The sequence below is a fragment of the Lissotriton vulgaris genome, unplaced genomic scaffold, assembly GCF_964263255.1.
Source record: "Lissotriton vulgaris unplaced genomic scaffold, aLisVul1.2 SCAFFOLD_1670, whole genome shotgun sequence".
NCBI lineage: Eukaryota > Metazoa > Chordata > Amphibia > Caudata > Salamandridae > Lissotriton > Lissotriton vulgaris.
Genome location: NW_028255645.1, coordinates 526,979 through 544,429, shown reverse-complemented (window position 1 = coordinate 544,429; position 17,451 = coordinate 526,979). Strand labels below are relative to the sequence as shown.

Genomic DNA, 17,451 nt, shown 5'->3' with positions numbered 1-17,451 from the left:
GGAGGGTCCGGGGTGCCTCTCTTGAAGAAGGAAGCAAGGGCCAGTCTGGAGCAACCAGACCAGCAGCAGTGATGTCGTCGGGCGTCGTGTAGAAGGCCACAAGCCAGCCGGCTAGTAGCCACACAGCGCGGTGAGCACGCAAAAGCAGAAGGGCCCCACGCAGATCGTGGAGATGCTGGAGGGCTGATCTTCGGTGCTGGAGCTGCTCAGGGTTGGGGCTTCTCGGACCCCAAAGCACTCACCAGTGGAAGACTCGGTGGGCTTGTTGCAAAGAAGTCGTGCAGTCTTGGCGATCGTCGGTCCCTCGAGGTCTCGTCGCACTCACAGTTCTCAGCTTTGCTGTAGAGGTGAGTAGAGGTCAGAGGTGCCAGGGAAGCCGGGTCTCGTCGAGCTGGGTCGTTGGATTCGTGAAGAAGGACTTGCAGCAGACCGCAGTGTTTCTTAGGATGGTGCCCGCTTTATGCAGGGTGACTACTCCTTAGCCACAAGGGAGAATCTTGAAGAAGGAAATCTTGATGCCTTTCGTAGAAAGTCGGGTCTTGATTCCAAAGATGATCTAATTTGAACAGGGGGCCCGCTCCCATCTTTATACTAAAAAAGGGGGCTGACCCGGTGACTAGGTCCTGCCTATGGGTGGGACTAGGAGGGGGGTGGTTACACCCCTCTGCCATGCCGGACTTCCCCAGGCCAGGGGCTGGTGTGCCCCTGGAACTGGTTCAGACCGGCCTATGCGTAGTGAGCACCGGGGTGCCACTCAGCAGTCACCTTCCTGAAAAGCCCTGCCTACCCAGGATACACAAAACCATGTCTGGGACGGTGCTAGCACCGCCCCTGACAGGAAACCCTTTGTCCAGGCTCCCCTCGCTGGAAGGACTCCCAGCTGCAGGAGGTCAGACTCGTGTCTGTGGTGGCAGCATCCATTTTGTGGAGCTGAGGCTTCAGTTAACTTTAACCGGGGTTCACAGTTACATACATGTCGTGTCCCTCTAGAAGGGTGGAATGCTAACCCCGTCGCCAGAATTGGCGAGGGGTTAGTATTCCAATTCGTATGACACCTTACTCGACATGTTCTGATAAAGCAATACCAAAGTTAGCATTTAACCGCGAGGATTATAATGCACTTAAGAGTATATGGTATGCGATATCATGGAACAGCTATTAGGACTTGGTTCCGCAAGCTGCAGACAGGCTCAGCTCATGCCAGAGCACCATCTCACACGATTCCAAGCACTCTGCCCTCAGGATTGTCAAGGCCTGCCATAGGAGTGACTGATAGGAATCTGTGTGTCCATTTTAGGGTTAGGTATAGGTATACTACACCTACAGCAAAGGGTGATTACACAACTTTGCCCCAGCTGTCATGCAGCCAGTTGTGTCAAATTTAGAAGGCCAGCCAGGGGTGGCATAATACATGCTGCAGCCCCTGGCAGCCCTGGATACACCCATGCCCTGAGTTACAGGGTCTGATAGGGTGGCCCAGTACCAATTGGAAATGTACCTAGGGCACATGGAATCCATTTTAAAGAGAGAGCAGTAGGCCTGGGGTCCTGATTGGCAGGGTCACAGGTCGACTATGTCCAAAACCAGCTAAAACACAGGGCAAAAAGTTGGGGGCAACCATAGTCAGGATGTACCTTCCTACACCGACCCTCCCATCCTCCCCGTTCTGCGAACCGATATCTAGGGTTAAGGTCATCCCCTTTCAGGGCCCTAGTTGCAAGGCACCAGTGTTGGTTTTTAGCATAGCTCTGCGTTTCTGGCGCGGAAAAGCTGTGTCTAAGAACTGATGTCAGCACGCGAAGGTGGCGTCTAAGTACTCCGACGACGTCATCACGGCGCCGACGACGGACGCGGAGCCGCAGACGACGCCTACCGACGCACAAGGGTACTGCTACGCAACAATTTCCGGATCCAGTCTGACGCCTGGGGATATTCTAAGGTAAGGAATCTATCACTAACTAATGTCTCTTACAGATATATCGTTACACCAGTAACTTGTGCAACAGTTCCTCCTAGAGCACACTCCACTCGCAAACTAGGAGCCTCTATGGCTTTCTTAGGAAATATACCATTGAAGGACATATGTAAGGCAGCAACATGGTCTACACCACACACCTTCACTAAACACTATTGTGTTAATGTGCAAGCCAAGCAGCAAGCTGCAGTAGGCCAGGCTGTCCTTAGAACATTATTTCAGACTGCTGCAATGGATACAGGCGACCACCGCTAGGGGAGACACTGCTGCACAATCGATGCATAGTGTACGATCTGCAGCTCATATGCCTCGAACGGAAAATGCTACTTACCAGTATGCATTTGTCTTGGCATGTAGAGCTGCAGATTCGTACACGCCCTCCCGCCTCCCAGGACTTGTATCCATTCCAGTTCTCATTTTACTTAGATGCACACGCATGGACATCCTTTTTCTTACTGTATCTCTACTAACTCCATCATTTCCCATCATGGCGAAAAACAATCTAAGGATGGAGCTGATGCCCATGCACAGTATTGTCCAAGGGAGGAGTCACCTATATCGTGACTACAAAGACTTCTCCAAGAAGACAACAACCTGCAATCATCCGAGCCCAACACCAGGTGGCGATCTAATGCATAGTATACGAATCTGCAGCTCTACATGCCAAGAACAGATGCATACTGGTAAGTAGCATTTTTCTTCGTATTAGATTCCTTACCGCCCCACCCATCCTCTCCGTTCTGCGAACCGATATCTAGGGTTAAGGTCATTCCCTTTCAGGGCCCTAGTTTCATGGCACCAGTGTTGCTTTTTATCATGGCTCTGCGTTTCTGGTGCGGAAAAGCTATGTATAAGAACCGACGTCAGCGCGCGAGGGCGGCGTACTCTGGCAACATCATCCCGGCGCCAACGACGCAGACGATGGACGCGGAGCCGCATAAGACGCCTACAGACGCGCAATGGTACTGCTACACAAAAGTTTCCAGATCCAATCTGACGCCTGGGGATATTCTAAGCTAAGGAATCTAAATCAAACTACTGTTTCTTACAGATATATTGTTACCGAAGGTAAGTAACTTGTGCATTGTTCCTTGCTGCTCAGTACCACAGCTACCCAGGGTTGAGCGGAGTGTTTTATAGACGAAAGTTCTCTTCCAGGGGATACTCATCAATAGTCATAAGCACTGAATAGTCCCGCCCTCGTGCGGGACCCCGGAGCAATAGCCAATAATATGCATATATCTACATATATATATATATATATATATATATATATATATATATATATATATATATATATATATATATATATATATATATATATATATATATATATATATATATATACACATATAATAACTATATATATATAGATAATATGCATTATACATATGCAGCCTAAAATAACCATTCTAGGCTCAAAAGACTGCCCCCAAATGCCTGAAACAAATCTTTACATTTGTAAAATAAAGACATATAAATGACATTATATGAAAATGCAAAGAAGAAAGCACTGCCTTTGTTGTCTTTGAAACACACCACCTTTATTTTCAAAGGTAAAACAGGCAGGACCACAGAGGCAGCTTTAGCCTAGATAGGCTGCATTGTAACAATAGGAAAAAAACTGGCGCCGTGCCTTTAAGACCTCTGTGAGCCTCCAGGCTCCCATCATGCACCACAGGTGACAGTTAGGTCAGTTCTTTTTTCCGGCTCCTTCTGTGAGGATCCTGGAGCATTGAGCTCGCCAGTTGGTGATTTTATTTCACTTTTTTCTAGTAATTCTTTCAATTTTTTGTCATTACTCAACATCTTTAGTCTTTACCTGACTAATTCAACAATTTTTGTGGTTTTTTGACCTTTTTTTTCCAGTCACAATGCCTGCCTTATTTAGTAAGTGCCCGGCCTTTGGAAAAAAAATGTCTAAAACAGACCCTCCTTCGGTCTGTGTGGCTTGTCTTCCATCTACACACAAGCCAGAACTTTGCTACCATTGCAGCAAGTTATCAAACAGAACTTTAAGAGAGAGGGAGAAGAGCAGGCTTCAGTTCCTGCATGACAGACGTGAAACCGTGAGTGGAAGAGAAGAACTTCACTCCAGGAAACCTTCTCCTCAGCTGGAAGAACATAAGGAAAGAGGGGAGAAGAGAAAACATCGTTCCCCGTCGACTTCGAGGGACAGATCTTCTTCTAGGGTTCCGGTATGTTCGAAATCGTCGAAATCAGCGTCACGTCTTCCGTCGACGTCGCCGTCGAAGAAGGATTCGCCGTCGATGAGAGGTGAGAGACGCCATGAGCGTAGGCGATCCAAGTCTGGCTCCCCTACGACTACGAGAGGACGGGACTCGACGTCGTCCCATCGACGTCGCCGTTCGCCGTCGAGAGGCTCAAAAAGTCAGTCAAGGCCGCCGTCAAGAGGCGCTATGACACCGACGTCGAACCGGGAATTGGAGGCTTCGACGTCGAAGAGCCCTGACCAGTTGGCGTCGAGGCACACGACGCCTAGAAAAGCTTCGTCGTCGAAGCGCTTGACTCCATCACCTAAGAGACCCTCGACGTCGAGGAGGTCGCCGTCGAGAAAGTCGACGCCGAGGAGGACGCCGCCGAGGAGGACGCCGCCGAGGAGGACGCCGCCGAGGAGATCACCTCTGGAAAGATCGACGTCGAAGAGGCCACGTTCCACTTCGCCTGCAGCTAAACGACCTAGAACGGTTTCTAAAGACCGATCTCAGGTTTCTGTGGCTGTTTCTGGGAGTTCATCTTCATCCCCTGAGCTGAATATAGTTCAGATCTCTCCAGAGCCTTCAAGAGCGCCATCGCCTACAGGAGCTAACATCTCCCCACGATGATTGGGAGAACTTAGAGACTGGAAGATAAGGAGAATCAATCTTCCAAAGTCTAGGTCCAGGTCGCCGGTGTCGAAAAGACCCGTGTCAAGATCAAGGTCACCTCTTCTTCGAGTGACCCAGTCTCCTGGAAGGCGGCAGCGTACTCCGCAGAGGAAGTCTCCATCCGTGAGAAGGCGGACTACACCTTCTCCGAGGTCTTCACATCACCGATCATCCAAGAGACGTGATAAGAGATCCTCGACAAGATCTACGAATTCGAAGAGAGATTACTCGCCGACGTTGTCTTCGACTCCTCCAAGCAGGATATCGCCGATTGATGACGTAATCACTTTTTATGAGGTTCTTTGCCGGGGAGCAGCGAAACTTCATATAGAGATGCCTGTCTCTACTGCGAAGACTACAGTTATCTTCGAAACTTTGCATCAAAGATTATCATCGAGACCTTTACTTCCTTTAGTTCCAGGTCTCTTGGAGCCTGCCGAACATAAGTTCTTGACACCGGCTTCCTTGGGAGCGGTCCCCTCACGGATCGCAAATTAGTACAGGGCTCCGTACATTGACCCGTTATTTTTAAGAGCAGAGCCGCAACCTGATTCGGTCATCGTCTCAGCGGCACGTAAAAATCAGAATGGATCGACGTCCTCGTCTGTTCCCCCAGACAAGGATAGCAAGACTTTGGATTCGGTAGGAAAGAAAATGTGTGCCACTTCTGCTTCCTACATGAAGGTTGCCAGCGCCTCCGCTTTGTTGGGTCGCTATAACCGTTCTCTTTGGGATTCCTTATCCCGGTTCGCTGAAAAACTTCCCAAAGAAGACAAGAATGACTTCCTGGAAATACTTCATGAAGGTGGGCTAGTGTCTAATCAGGTGATTAGCGCAGCTGCGGATGCTTCCGATCTATCCACGCATGGCTATGCTCATGGTCTTTGCGCGAGACGTTCAGCCTGGCTAAGACTTACGGGACTTAAACCTGAAGCCCAGCACCGCATCTTAAACCTGCTTTTTAATTGGAAAACGCTCTTTGGGTCTCATGCTGACGACGAAATGTCAAAAATGAAGACAGAGCTGGATACTGTGAGAGCTGTAGGTCTCGAAAAGAGAAAGGACAATTTTAAGAAAAAATACCGTCCTTATGATCGGAGACAGGGCCAGCAGAGGATTCAAACCCCTCAATGGTCTTCACAACAGAATCAAGGAAGATCTCAGTTCTCCCAGCGTCGTCCTGGTAGAGGAAGAGGCGGAATTTCCAGACAGACTGCTCCTGGAAACAAGCAGCAACAGCAAAAGCAGTGAGTGTTTGCTTCCCCTGAGCCCGTTGACCACTCCGGTGGGGGGAAGTGTGCGTTTTTATCTGGAGGAGTGGAAAAACATCACAAACGACGCATGGGTGCTGAATATTGTGCAAAATGGATATGCAATCAGGTTCAAGTTTCCTCCACCCTCAATTCTTCCTCAAAAGACTGTATTCCATCGTCTTCACCTTTTAAAAAAGGAAGTGTCAGTGTTACTCCTAAAGAAAGCCATCGAAGAGGTCCCAAGGACACAACGTCGAAAAGGAATTTACTCCCGTTACTTCCTAGTTCAAAAGAAAGGTCCAAGCAGGGAGTTCAGGCCCATACTAGATATCAGGCGCCTCAATCAGTTCATTCGGCGAGAAAAATTCAGAATGCTGGCGTTATACCAAATAATTCCACTCTTACATCAAAAGGACTGGATGTGCTCCATAGATCTTCAGGATGCGTATTTTCACATCCCCGTTGCCCCAAAGCATCGGAAGTTTCTAAGGTTCTGCATTCAGACCAATCATTACCAGTTCGCAGTCTTGCCCTTCGGGCTAAAGTCAGCTCCTCGCACCTTTTCAAAGTGCATGGCAGTCGTAGCGGCTTTCCTAAGAAAGAGGCATATTTTCGTCTATCCCTATCTAGACGATTGGCTGATAAAGAGTGCCTCTCCAGTTCTACTTCAGCAACATCTCATGTTCTGTATTCATCAGCTGCGAAAACTAGGTCTGCACGTGAACTTCAAGAAGTCTATCCTCAATCCCACACAGAGGATCCACTATCTCGGCGCACTTCTGGATTCAAAGGACACAAAAGCGTATCCTTCGGAGGAGAGACTATCATCCATTCTCCTCAAGTGCCAAACAATGTTAAAGACTCTTCGACCAACGGCCAGACAGATCTCGTCTCTGCTAGGATCCATGGCGTCTTGCATTTTCCTTGTTCCAAATGCCAGACTACACATGAGACCTCTGCAACAGTCACTGGAGGATCAGTGGTCCCAGCTTTCAAACCGATGGAAAGACAAACTATCATTGCCTCTGTCGGTGCGAATCTCCATTCAATGGTGGATGCAGCGGAATCATCTAGTTGTGGGAGTACCTTTTCAGGAGGACATGCCCAAACGATCCCTGGTGACAGATGCGTCCCTGCAGGGTTGGGGCTCTCATCTAGAGTCACTTCAAGTTCAAGGAGTGTGGTCTGAGAAAGAAAAGTTGTATCACATCAACATGTTGGAGCTCAGAGCTGTCCATCTAGCTCTCAAGGCTTTCTTTCCTGTGCTCAAGACATCCTCTCTGCTTGTTCAGACTGACAATACAACAACAATGTACTATCTGAACAAGCAGGGCGGAACGAGATCCAGACCTCTGTCGCTGGAAGCGCAAGCAATCTGGAAGTGGCTTCTGGCTCGGGGTATGACAATTTCAGCTGTCCATCTGCCCGGTGTCCTCAACGTCCAAGCAGACGAACTAAGCAGACACTTCGCAGAAGCGCACGACTGGGTCTTAAAAGACGAAGTAATAAGAGACGTCTTTCAAACCTGGGGGTTACCAGAGATCGATCTCTTTGCAGACGGAGAAAACGCAAAATGCCCCGTCTTCGCATCCAGGTACCCACAACGAGGATCCAAGGGGAATGCTCTGTGGATAGACTGGACAGAGACTTTACTCTACGCTTTTCCACTGATTCCACTCATTCCCTTGGTGATCAAGAAACTGTACAATTCCAAGACAGACATGATTCTGGTGGCTCCGGATTGGCCTCGCCAATGGTGGTACCCGGATCTCCTGCATCTCTCCAAGATACCGCACAAGAGACTTCCTTGCTTTCCGGATCTGCTGACGAGGGAGAACGGCAGGGTGTTCCACCCCAACCTGCCGTCCCTGAAGCTAGCAGTATGGTACCGGAGTTCGTCCAGTATGGTCACCTAGGTCTCTCTCAGGACTGTATGTTCATTTTAAAGGAGGCAAGGAGAGCTTCTACAAGAAAGGCATATGCTTTCAAGTGGAAGCGATTTTTCACGTGGTGTGCTGCTGAAGGTCATGACCCCATTCGAGGTCAGGAACAGGTACTGTTACCATACTTACTTTCTTTGGCCAAAGCAGGTTTACAGTATTCATCTATTAAGGTCCATCTGGCAGCAATAACAGCTTATCGAAAGTCCCCTACTCAGGTTTCTTTCTTTCAAATGCCAGTTGTGAAGGATTTCCTAGAGGGTCTCAGGAAGGTGTATCCTCCTGTGAGGGCCCCCTCACCTCCTTGGGAGCTTAATGTGGTTTTGTCTAAATTGATGGGTCCCCCATTCGAACCTATACATAAAGCTTCTCTTCAACATCTGTCGTGGAAGGTGTCTTTCCTTGTAGCTATCACTTCTGCGCGCAGGGTGAGCGAGATTCAGGCGTTTTGTACAACAGAACCCTATCTCGTTTTCCATGCGAATAGAGTGGTACTTCGGACTCATCCGAGATTTCTCCCTAAAGTAATCTCGGATTTTCACATAAATCAATCAGTGACACTACCTACGTTTTTTGCTACTCCGAGCTCTTCTGCAGAAAGAGCTCTGCACTCTTTGGATTTGAAAAGAGTTTTGAAGTTTTACCTTGATAAAACTAAGAGTGTCAGAAAGACTGATCATCTATTTGTGAACTACGGTCCTCTAAATACGGGTTTTCCTGCTACTAAGAGGTCCATTTCTAGATGGATTGTGTCATGCATTTTGTTATGTTATCAGTTGGCACGAAAGCAGCTCCCGGGTAGGCCTAGAGCTCATTCCACTAGAGGAAAGGCTGCTACTATAGCAATGCTTAAAAATGTTCCTGTACATGAAATTTGCAAGGCAGCTACGTGGCGGTCGGTTCACACATTTGCCCGCCATTACTGCCTTGATTCTGATGCTCAGGCTGATGCCCAAGTTGATCAGGCATCACTGAGAAATTTGTTTGGGTAATTCACATAAGAGTGTGCTGTCTAGAAAGTCTGGTGTTCGTCCGCAGGGTATGGGATGGGCTTGCTACTCTATTCAGTGCTTATGACTATTGATGAGTATCCCCTGGAATAGAAGGATTAGTTACTTACCTGTAATCCTAGTTCTCTTCCAGGGGTATACTCATCAAAGTCATAAGCACACCCACCCTCCTCCCCGGACGAATACCAGAACTGGCTATTTTACGCATTACCCATGCTGTGTTTACACTGTTATACGCCGTCCAAAAAGAACTGACCTAGCTGTCACCTGTGGTGCATGATGGGAGCCTGGAGGCTCACAGAGGTCTTAAAGGCACGGCGCCAGTTTTTTTCCTATTGTTACAATGCAGCCTATCTAGGCTAAAGCTGCCTCTATGGTCCTGCCTGTTTTACCTTTGAAAATAAAGGTGGTGTGTTTCAAAGACAACAAAGGCAGTGCTTTCTTCTTTGCATTTTCATATAATGTCATTTATATGTCTTTACATTTGTAAAATAAAGATTTGTTTCAGGCATTTGGGGGCAGTCTTTTGAGCCTAGTATGGTTATTTTAGGCTGCATATGTATAATGCATATTATCTATATATATATATATATATATATAGTTATTATATGTGTATTTATATGTATGTCGAGTCGAGTGAACAAGCGGCGTTCGCGCCGCGAAACGCGTCTCAGGCATCTGGCTGCAATAAACATTTGAAGCACCGAATAACAACTGGGTCCGTGTCCTGTTTTGATCCAGCGTGAAGCAAGCGTGGGTTTTGAACACAGGATTTGTGATGTGTATATATATATATATATATATATATATGTATGTAGATATATGCATATTATTGGCTATTGCTCCGGGGTCCCGCACGAGGGCGGGACTATTCAGTGCTTATGACTTTGATGAGTATACCCCTGGAAGAGAACTAGGATTACAGGTAAGTAACTAATCCATACTGACCCTAAAGGGGTTGGTGAGTGTATTACTCAGTGAGATTACACAACCACACCATATAATACATCCCACTTCCTCACAGTACATATTGGGTGTTGGTTTGTGCTGCTTTGTGGTTGTGCAGCAGGGGATTCCTCAGTATTTTATTTATTTGTGTTGATGCTTTGTTTAATTTGACGATTGATGTTCTATTTTGATCATTTAAATTCTGTAGTCCTGCTGTTGGGGTTGGTAACTATTGCAATATAGTGTTTGTGTTGAATTGTTGGTTCTGCTGAATGGCATTGGTAAATGTTAGATTGATGTCTTACAGTGATTCCCTGCTTTTTGTATTCTAACACTGAAGTGTTCATAGTTGAGTTGGTGGTGGCATAATTTTAGTGATTGTCGCTTTACAATTGGTTCTTTGTTTGCCTCCTTTTCGTAGCCGGTGAAGTTATCAGCATTGCACAGCTGGCGTCTCTCGCGAATCGTCCGGTTCAGAACATGCCGGGCACCAAACCCATCACCTTCCAGCTCCACGGCAATAGGTTAACTCTGTCTGGGCCACATCTGCGCCAGGTTACAATGGGACAGCCAGTGGGACAGCCACGCCAACTTCAAGGTAGGAGTCGGGATTCCAGGGAGATGTCTAACTATGTGGTGAATTCGTGTAAAAATCTTTACTATTTATAATATATTTTCTAGAGTTATGTTCTCTTTGGTAACGCGGGTTACAAGAGTTAGTTGTGAAAGAAAAGTGAGGTATGTATTGTCAGAAAGTGCTCTCTTTTTGAATGGTTGCCACCACTTTTTGCTAAACTGCTGATGTACTTTGACTGAGTGTGCCCTGGGCTCCTGCTAAAAATGTACCCAGGGCCTATGTTCTTTTCCTAAAAGTGCTTTGTAAACAAAACCCAGTTGGCACTCTCTGGCCACAGGTTAGCATCTTGTAAATGGTACCACAGGTACCAAGTGCTCTGTGACCAGGGAGGTCTTTAAGGGCTGCAGCACTTATTGAGCCACCCTTAGACACCCTGTACCTTTACACTTACAAGCTGCCTTTGCAGGCTTTGTGTTTTAGTTCAGAACAAAGTGAAGAGTCGACAGTGCACACATGCCTGTGTGCCATGCCTACAACCCACTTGCCCTGCATAGATCTGCCACCCCTCTAGATGGGTGGCTACAGGTGAATGAGCCCTGTACCCTTAGTGTCTAAGCCAATTCTTAGACATTGTAAGTGCAGTAACGCCATTAAGAGTATATGGTGCTGGGAGTTTGTCATTACAAACTCTACAGTACCATAATGGCTTTACTGAAAACTGGGAAGGTTAGTATCGAACTTCTCAGCATATTAAACCCACACTGCCAGCCACGTGGACCAGGTGGTGTCTTCCACGACCAGGATGGAGGCACGAGCTGTCCCACGCAGGCTCTCGCTGTCGGCGGTGTCTGCTTCGGATTCGGAGTCAACAGGCCTTGGCAAAGGCAACCCACGCGGTGAGTGGAAACGGCGTCTGGAGTGGACCAGGAGGGTCCTGGGTGCTCCTCTTTTGGAAGGGAGCAAGGGCCAGTCTGGAGCAACCAGACCAGCAGTGAAGTTTTCGGAGTCCGTCGTCTAGGAGGTCACTAGCCAGCCGGCAAGTGACCAGACAACGCGTCGAGCAGCAAACAGGCAGAAGGGCCCCACTCAGATCTCGTGGATGCTGGAGGGCTGGTCTTCGGTGCAGGAGCTGCTCGGGGTCGGGGCTTCTCAGTCCCCAAAGCACTTGGACGAGGATGTCTCTGAAGTAGTGCTGGAGCGAAGTGCTGCTTCTTTCAAGATGGCCGGTCCCATGTGTCTCGTCGCACCCACGGACCCACGGATCTCACCTGTGATGCAGATGTAGGTAGAGGTCGGAGAGGTCTGGGAATCCGGGTCTCGTCGGGCTCTGAAGTCTGGATCCGGGAAGGAAGACGACAAAGGGAAGCCGCTGGACGCTGATGGTGCCTCCTTGTGCAGGGTGGATACTCCTTGCCCACAAGGGAGATTTCTTCAGTCTTCTGTGGAGCAGAACGTCTAAGTCCAGAGTTTCTTCTTGTAAAGTTGTTCAGGATAATCTAATCTGGAATGGGACCAGCTCCTACCTTTATCCAGCTAAAGGGGGCTGTACTACGACTAGGTCCCTCCTCTGGGTGGGACCAGGAAGGGGGGTGGTTACACCCCCTATCCTTTGTCCGGTCTTGCGCCAGCTCTGGGGCTGGAGTGCCCCAGGAACTGGTTTAGACCGGAGTATGCACAGGGACACCTTGTGTGCCCCAGGCATGTCTCATTCCTTTCAGCCCTGTCCTACCTAATACACAAAATCCTGTCTGGGGTGGTGCTAGCACCTCCCAAGGCAGGAAACCCTTTGTCCAAGCCTCCCTCGCTGGAAGGACTCCCAGCAGCAGGAGGTCAGACTTGTGTCTGTGGTGGCAGCATCCATTTTGTGATGCTGAGCTAGAGTTAACTTTAACCGGGGTTCACAGTTAGGTACATGTCGTGTCCCTCTAGAAGGGTGGAATGCTACCCCCGTCGCCAGAATTGGCGAGGGGGTAGTATTCCAATTCGTATGACACCTTACTCGACATGTTTTGATAATGCTATGCCAAAGTTAGCAATAACCGTGAGGTTATAATGCACTTGAGAGTATAAGGTATAGCGTTATTATGGAAACAGCTAAAGGACTTGGTTCCGAAAGCTGTAGACAGGCTCAGCTCATGCCAGAGCACTATCTAACATAATTCCAAGCACTCTGCCTCCAGGATTGTTAAGGCCTGCCATAGGAGTGACTTATAGGAGTATATGTGTCCATTTTAGGTTTAGATATAGGTATGCTATATCTAAAGCAAGGGGTAATTACACCACCTTGCCCCAGCTGATTGATCCGCCAGTTGTGTCAGATTTGGATGGCCAGCCAGGGGTGGCATAATACATGCTGCAGCCCCTGGTAGGCCTTGGGTTCACTTATGCCCTGGGTACCTATGATACAATGTACAAGGACTTACAAGAGTGACCCAATACCAATTGGTAAATGCACCTAAGGTACACCTGTCAATTTAGAGAGAGAACAGCTAGGCTGTGGGTCTGATTATCAGGCCCACAGCCAGGGAAAGTCGTAAACCAGTGAAGCAAAAAGCTAAAAATCTGGGGTGACCATAGGATTGCAGACCCTACTCTCCTACAGGTTACTGCAACAGAAACCCACTTTCCTACACCAATCCTGCCCTTAAGTTTCATAAACATGTTCATACTGACACAACGCTTCAAAATGTGCACGCTCCAAGAAATAATCCCACAGATTTAAAAAGGGGATTACTGTAGGAGAGTAGGGTCTGCAATCCTATGATCACCCCAGATTTTTGCTTTTTGCTTCACTGGTTTACGACTTCTCTGGCTGTGGGCCTGCTAATCAGACCCACAGCCTTGCTGTTCTCTCACTAAATTGACACGTGTACCTTAGGTGCATTTACCAATTGGTACTGGGCCACCTTATCAGACCCTGTAACTCAGGGCATAGGTGTACCCAGGGCCTACCAGGGGCTGCAGCATGTATTATGCCACCCCTGGATGGCCATCTAAATCTGACACAACTGGCTGCACGACAGTTGGGGCAAGGTGGTGTAATCACCCTTTGCTTTAGATATAGTATACCTATATCTAACCCTAAAATGGACACACAGATTCCTATCAGTCACTCCTATGGCAGGCCTTGACAATCCTGAAGGCAGAGTGCTTAAAATCGTGTGAGATGGTGCTCTGGCATGAGCTGAGCCCGTTTGCAGCTTGCGGAACCAAGTCCTAATAGCTGTTCCATGATAGCGCGTACCATATACTCTTAAGTGCATTATAATCCTGGCGGTTATATGCTATCTTTGGTATCGCTTTATCAAAACATGTCGAGTAAGGTGTCATACGAATTTGAATACTAACCCCTCGCCAATTCTGGCGACGGGGTTAGCATTCCACCCTTCTAGAGGGACACGACATGTAAGTAACTGTGAACCCCGGTTAAAGTTAACTCAAGCCTCAGCATCACAAAATGGATGCTGCCACCACAGACACAAGTCTGACCCCCTGCAGCTGGGAGTCTTTCCAGCGAGGGGAGCTTGGACAAAGGGTTTCCTGTCAGGGGCGGTGCTAGCACCATCCCAGACAGGGTTTTGTGTATCCTGGGTAGGCAGGGCTTTAGAGGAAGGTGACTGCAAGTGGCACCCCGGTGCTCAATATGCATCTGCCGGCTAGAACCAGTTCCAGGGGCACACCAGCCCCTGAGCTGGGGAAAGTCCGGCATGGGAGAGGGGTGTAACCACCCCCCTTCCTGGTCCCACCCATGGGCAGGACCTAGTCGCGTGCCAGCCCCTTTTCCTAGTATAAAGATAGGAGCGGGCCCCCTTCCAAATTAGATCATCTTTGAATCCTGAAACTACTTTCTACGAAAGGAACTCACGACTTCTTCTCAAGATTTCTCCCTTGTGGCTAAGGAGTAGTCGCCCTGCATCCGCAGGCACCATCCAAGAACACTGCGGTTTGCTGCACATCCTTCCTCCGGAATCCGACTGACCAGCACGACGAGACCCGGCTTCCCTGACACCTCTGACCTCTACCTACGTCTACAGCTCAGCTGAGATCCATGGGTGCGACGAGACCTCGAGGGACCGGCCATCTTCAAGACTGCACGACTCGTGCCCAGCACGACCGCCGAGGGATCCTAGAGTGAGTGCTTTGGGGTCGGAGAAGCCCCAACCCTGAGCAGCTCCAGCACCGAAGTTCAGCCCTCCAGCATCCACCAGATATGCGTGGGGCCCTTCTGCTTTTTGCTGCTCACCGCGTTGTCTGGCTACTAGCCCGCTGGCTTGTGGCCTTCCCGACGACGACCGACGACATAAACACTGCTGGTCTGGTTGCTCCAGACTGGCCCTTGCTCCCTTCCAAAAGAGGAGCACCCCGGACCCTCCTGGTTCACTCCAGACGCCATTTTGAGTCCACCGCATGGGCTTGAATTTGCCAAGACTTGTTGCCCCAATCCTGGGTCCAGCGACGTCGACAGCAGCAACCATCGTGGGACAGCTCACGCCTCCTGGTCCGTGAGACTGCAGAGCCCAGCGTCGCCCACTCACCTGGTCGAGGTGACTCCACCCGGTGCCATCCTGGTGCCCATCTAATCACTGGCTAGTGATTCAGAACTTGGTCCCCTCTGCTTACAGGTGTCTTCCATCTTCGATCCAGGCTTGGATCCACCGAACAATCTTCACTGGTCGCCTGCCAGCAACTTCTTCTTTCAGGCTCCATAGACTGCAACGAGGATTCCCGACGTCTTTCCAGACCTATGCAGCCGCAGCCCCTGGGCTAGGTAACTTCGGCATTTCGGTGCCCTAGCATAGCCTCACTATCCAAGGGTCCAGATCCTTTTTCGTTTTCAGCCTAACTAGTCGGGTTCGCCCGAGAACACTAACTTTACTTTTACTAGCCTCCATAGACTTTGTCCCGCATCCCGCGTGAGAGTACACACTCTGCACCTGAGTCCCCTAGGCCTCCTGCTAGTAATCTGAAGGTTCAGTAGGCCAGTCCTAGCGATTCCAAACCCTATGAGATTAGTACTTACCTGCTAGTAATTTCGCATTCCACTTTTGTAGTATATGGTTTTCCGTGCCCCTCGGGCACTTGTGTAAATTGTGCAACTTAAAGTATTTTCGTAAGAGTTTTGTTGTGTGCTTAGTACCCTGTCCTCATAAAGAATACAGTGCTGTTGTGATCTAAATAAATACACTGTTTATTTTCACAACACTTGTGTGGTGTCCTTTCACTTGGTGTTCAAGGGGTATATGTGATGGTATAACAGCTGGCTTACCATGCCCTCTAGAGTTTAGCCCGAAGACTGCTCGTATCCATGCTACTAGGATAGCTGGTCTATAAGGTTGACTTACAACCAATCATCAATAAGGGTTGTTTGGACTGATACAAAGTGCTCACTAGAATAGTGAACATTATATATCAGGCCAACTTCTCAGAATTACATTACAACAATAGACCTCAAAGACAACTAGCTTCATATCCCAATGAACAAGAAACACAGGAAGTACCTAAGATTCCTGCACAACAGAACACACTACCAATTCAAGGTACTTCAGTTCGGAACAATATCATCTCCGCATGTGTTCACAAAGTGTGTGGCCGCAGTGGCGTCACACCTTAGAAAAGAAGGAATCCACGTCTACCCATATCTAGACAACTAGCTCATGAGGGTAAAACCTAAACAAACAGGTCACAATCATGTGCCAAAAAAAATACAAATGCTACAAACACTTGGTTTCTCCATAAACCACAAGTTATCTTCAACACCAGAAAGAGAAAAAACCTTCCTGGGAGCAAAGTTAAATACAACAAAATAGAGGGCATACCCTACACAAGCCAGTATACAGGCGATTCATCAGGAAACAAGACTTTACCAGAGGGGTCAGTCTCTGACAGTGAGAAGGGTCAAGAAAATAATGGGCATAATGGGCATGATGGCATCATGCATCACACTGATCCCTCATGCCAGACTACACATGCAACCATTCCAAGAATGGCTTCCAAACAGCTCGTCTCAAGCCACAGGAAGGTGGAAGGATCTAGTGTTTGTTACACAAAAGGTGCAAGCGAAAATGCAATGGTTGGCATCCAACAAAATAGTAGAGTGGAGACCTTTCAGGAACCCAACTCCAACTGTGACAGTCACCACAAACGCATCCCTCATCGGTTGGGGAGCGCATTTCAACCAGCTGAAAGTACATGGGCAATGGAACAAGCAGGATTCCATAAAGCACATCAACTTTTTGTAAATGAAAACCGTATTTGTAGCTCTGAAAACATTCCAGAAACACATTCAGGGGAAACCATCCTGATCCAAACAGACAATACAAGAACAATGTGTTCGAGGCATATGAGCTGCAGATTGCACACTGTGCATAGTTCGCCTCCTAGTGTTGGGCCCGGATGTTTGCAGTTTGCTGTTGTCCTGAAAAGTTCTTTGGAAGTCACGAGATAGGTGACTCCTCCTTTGAACCACATTGCGCATGGGCATCGGCTCCATCCTCGGATTGTTTTTTTCCATCATCGGGCTCGGATGGGTTTCCTGCGCTCCGGTTTGGAACCGAATTTCCTTCGGCGCGCAAGTCAAGTCAAGTCAGAAGCACTTTATTCGATTGTTTTAAAATCATAAAAGTATGCTACAGTACCATATTCAATCATACACACAAATTTTTATAAAAACAAGATTAAAAAAGTTAAAAAGTTAATTACACATGACAAATTCATATAAAAATCATCTTTACAAACATATTTACAATGATCACAACGGTATTCAGGTCATAAGAAAAACAATACAAAAGACTAGGAAATTGTTACGTTTTGGGTACGGGGAAAGCTAGCCGCCTAGGGTAAAGTGCAAAATGTGCCGCTCA

The 17,451-nt window shown here is 48.1% G+C and overlaps 1 protein-coding gene across 1 annotated transcript in view; it reads left to right on the top strand.

The window, feature by feature from the left end:
• The window catches only part of LOC147659043 (uncharacterized), a gene marked incomplete at its 5' end in the record, with an annotated part of 502,472 nt that overhangs the window by 8,029 nt on the left and 476,992 nt on the right, over positions 1–17,451 (top strand). Inside the window, one exon of the mRNA XM_086952017.1 lies at positions 10,436–10,612. Within this exon, the coding sequence (XP_086808143.1) occupies positions 10,436–10,612 (177 nt within the window). The remainder of the gene's footprint in view (positions 1–10,435; positions 10,613–17,451) is intronic.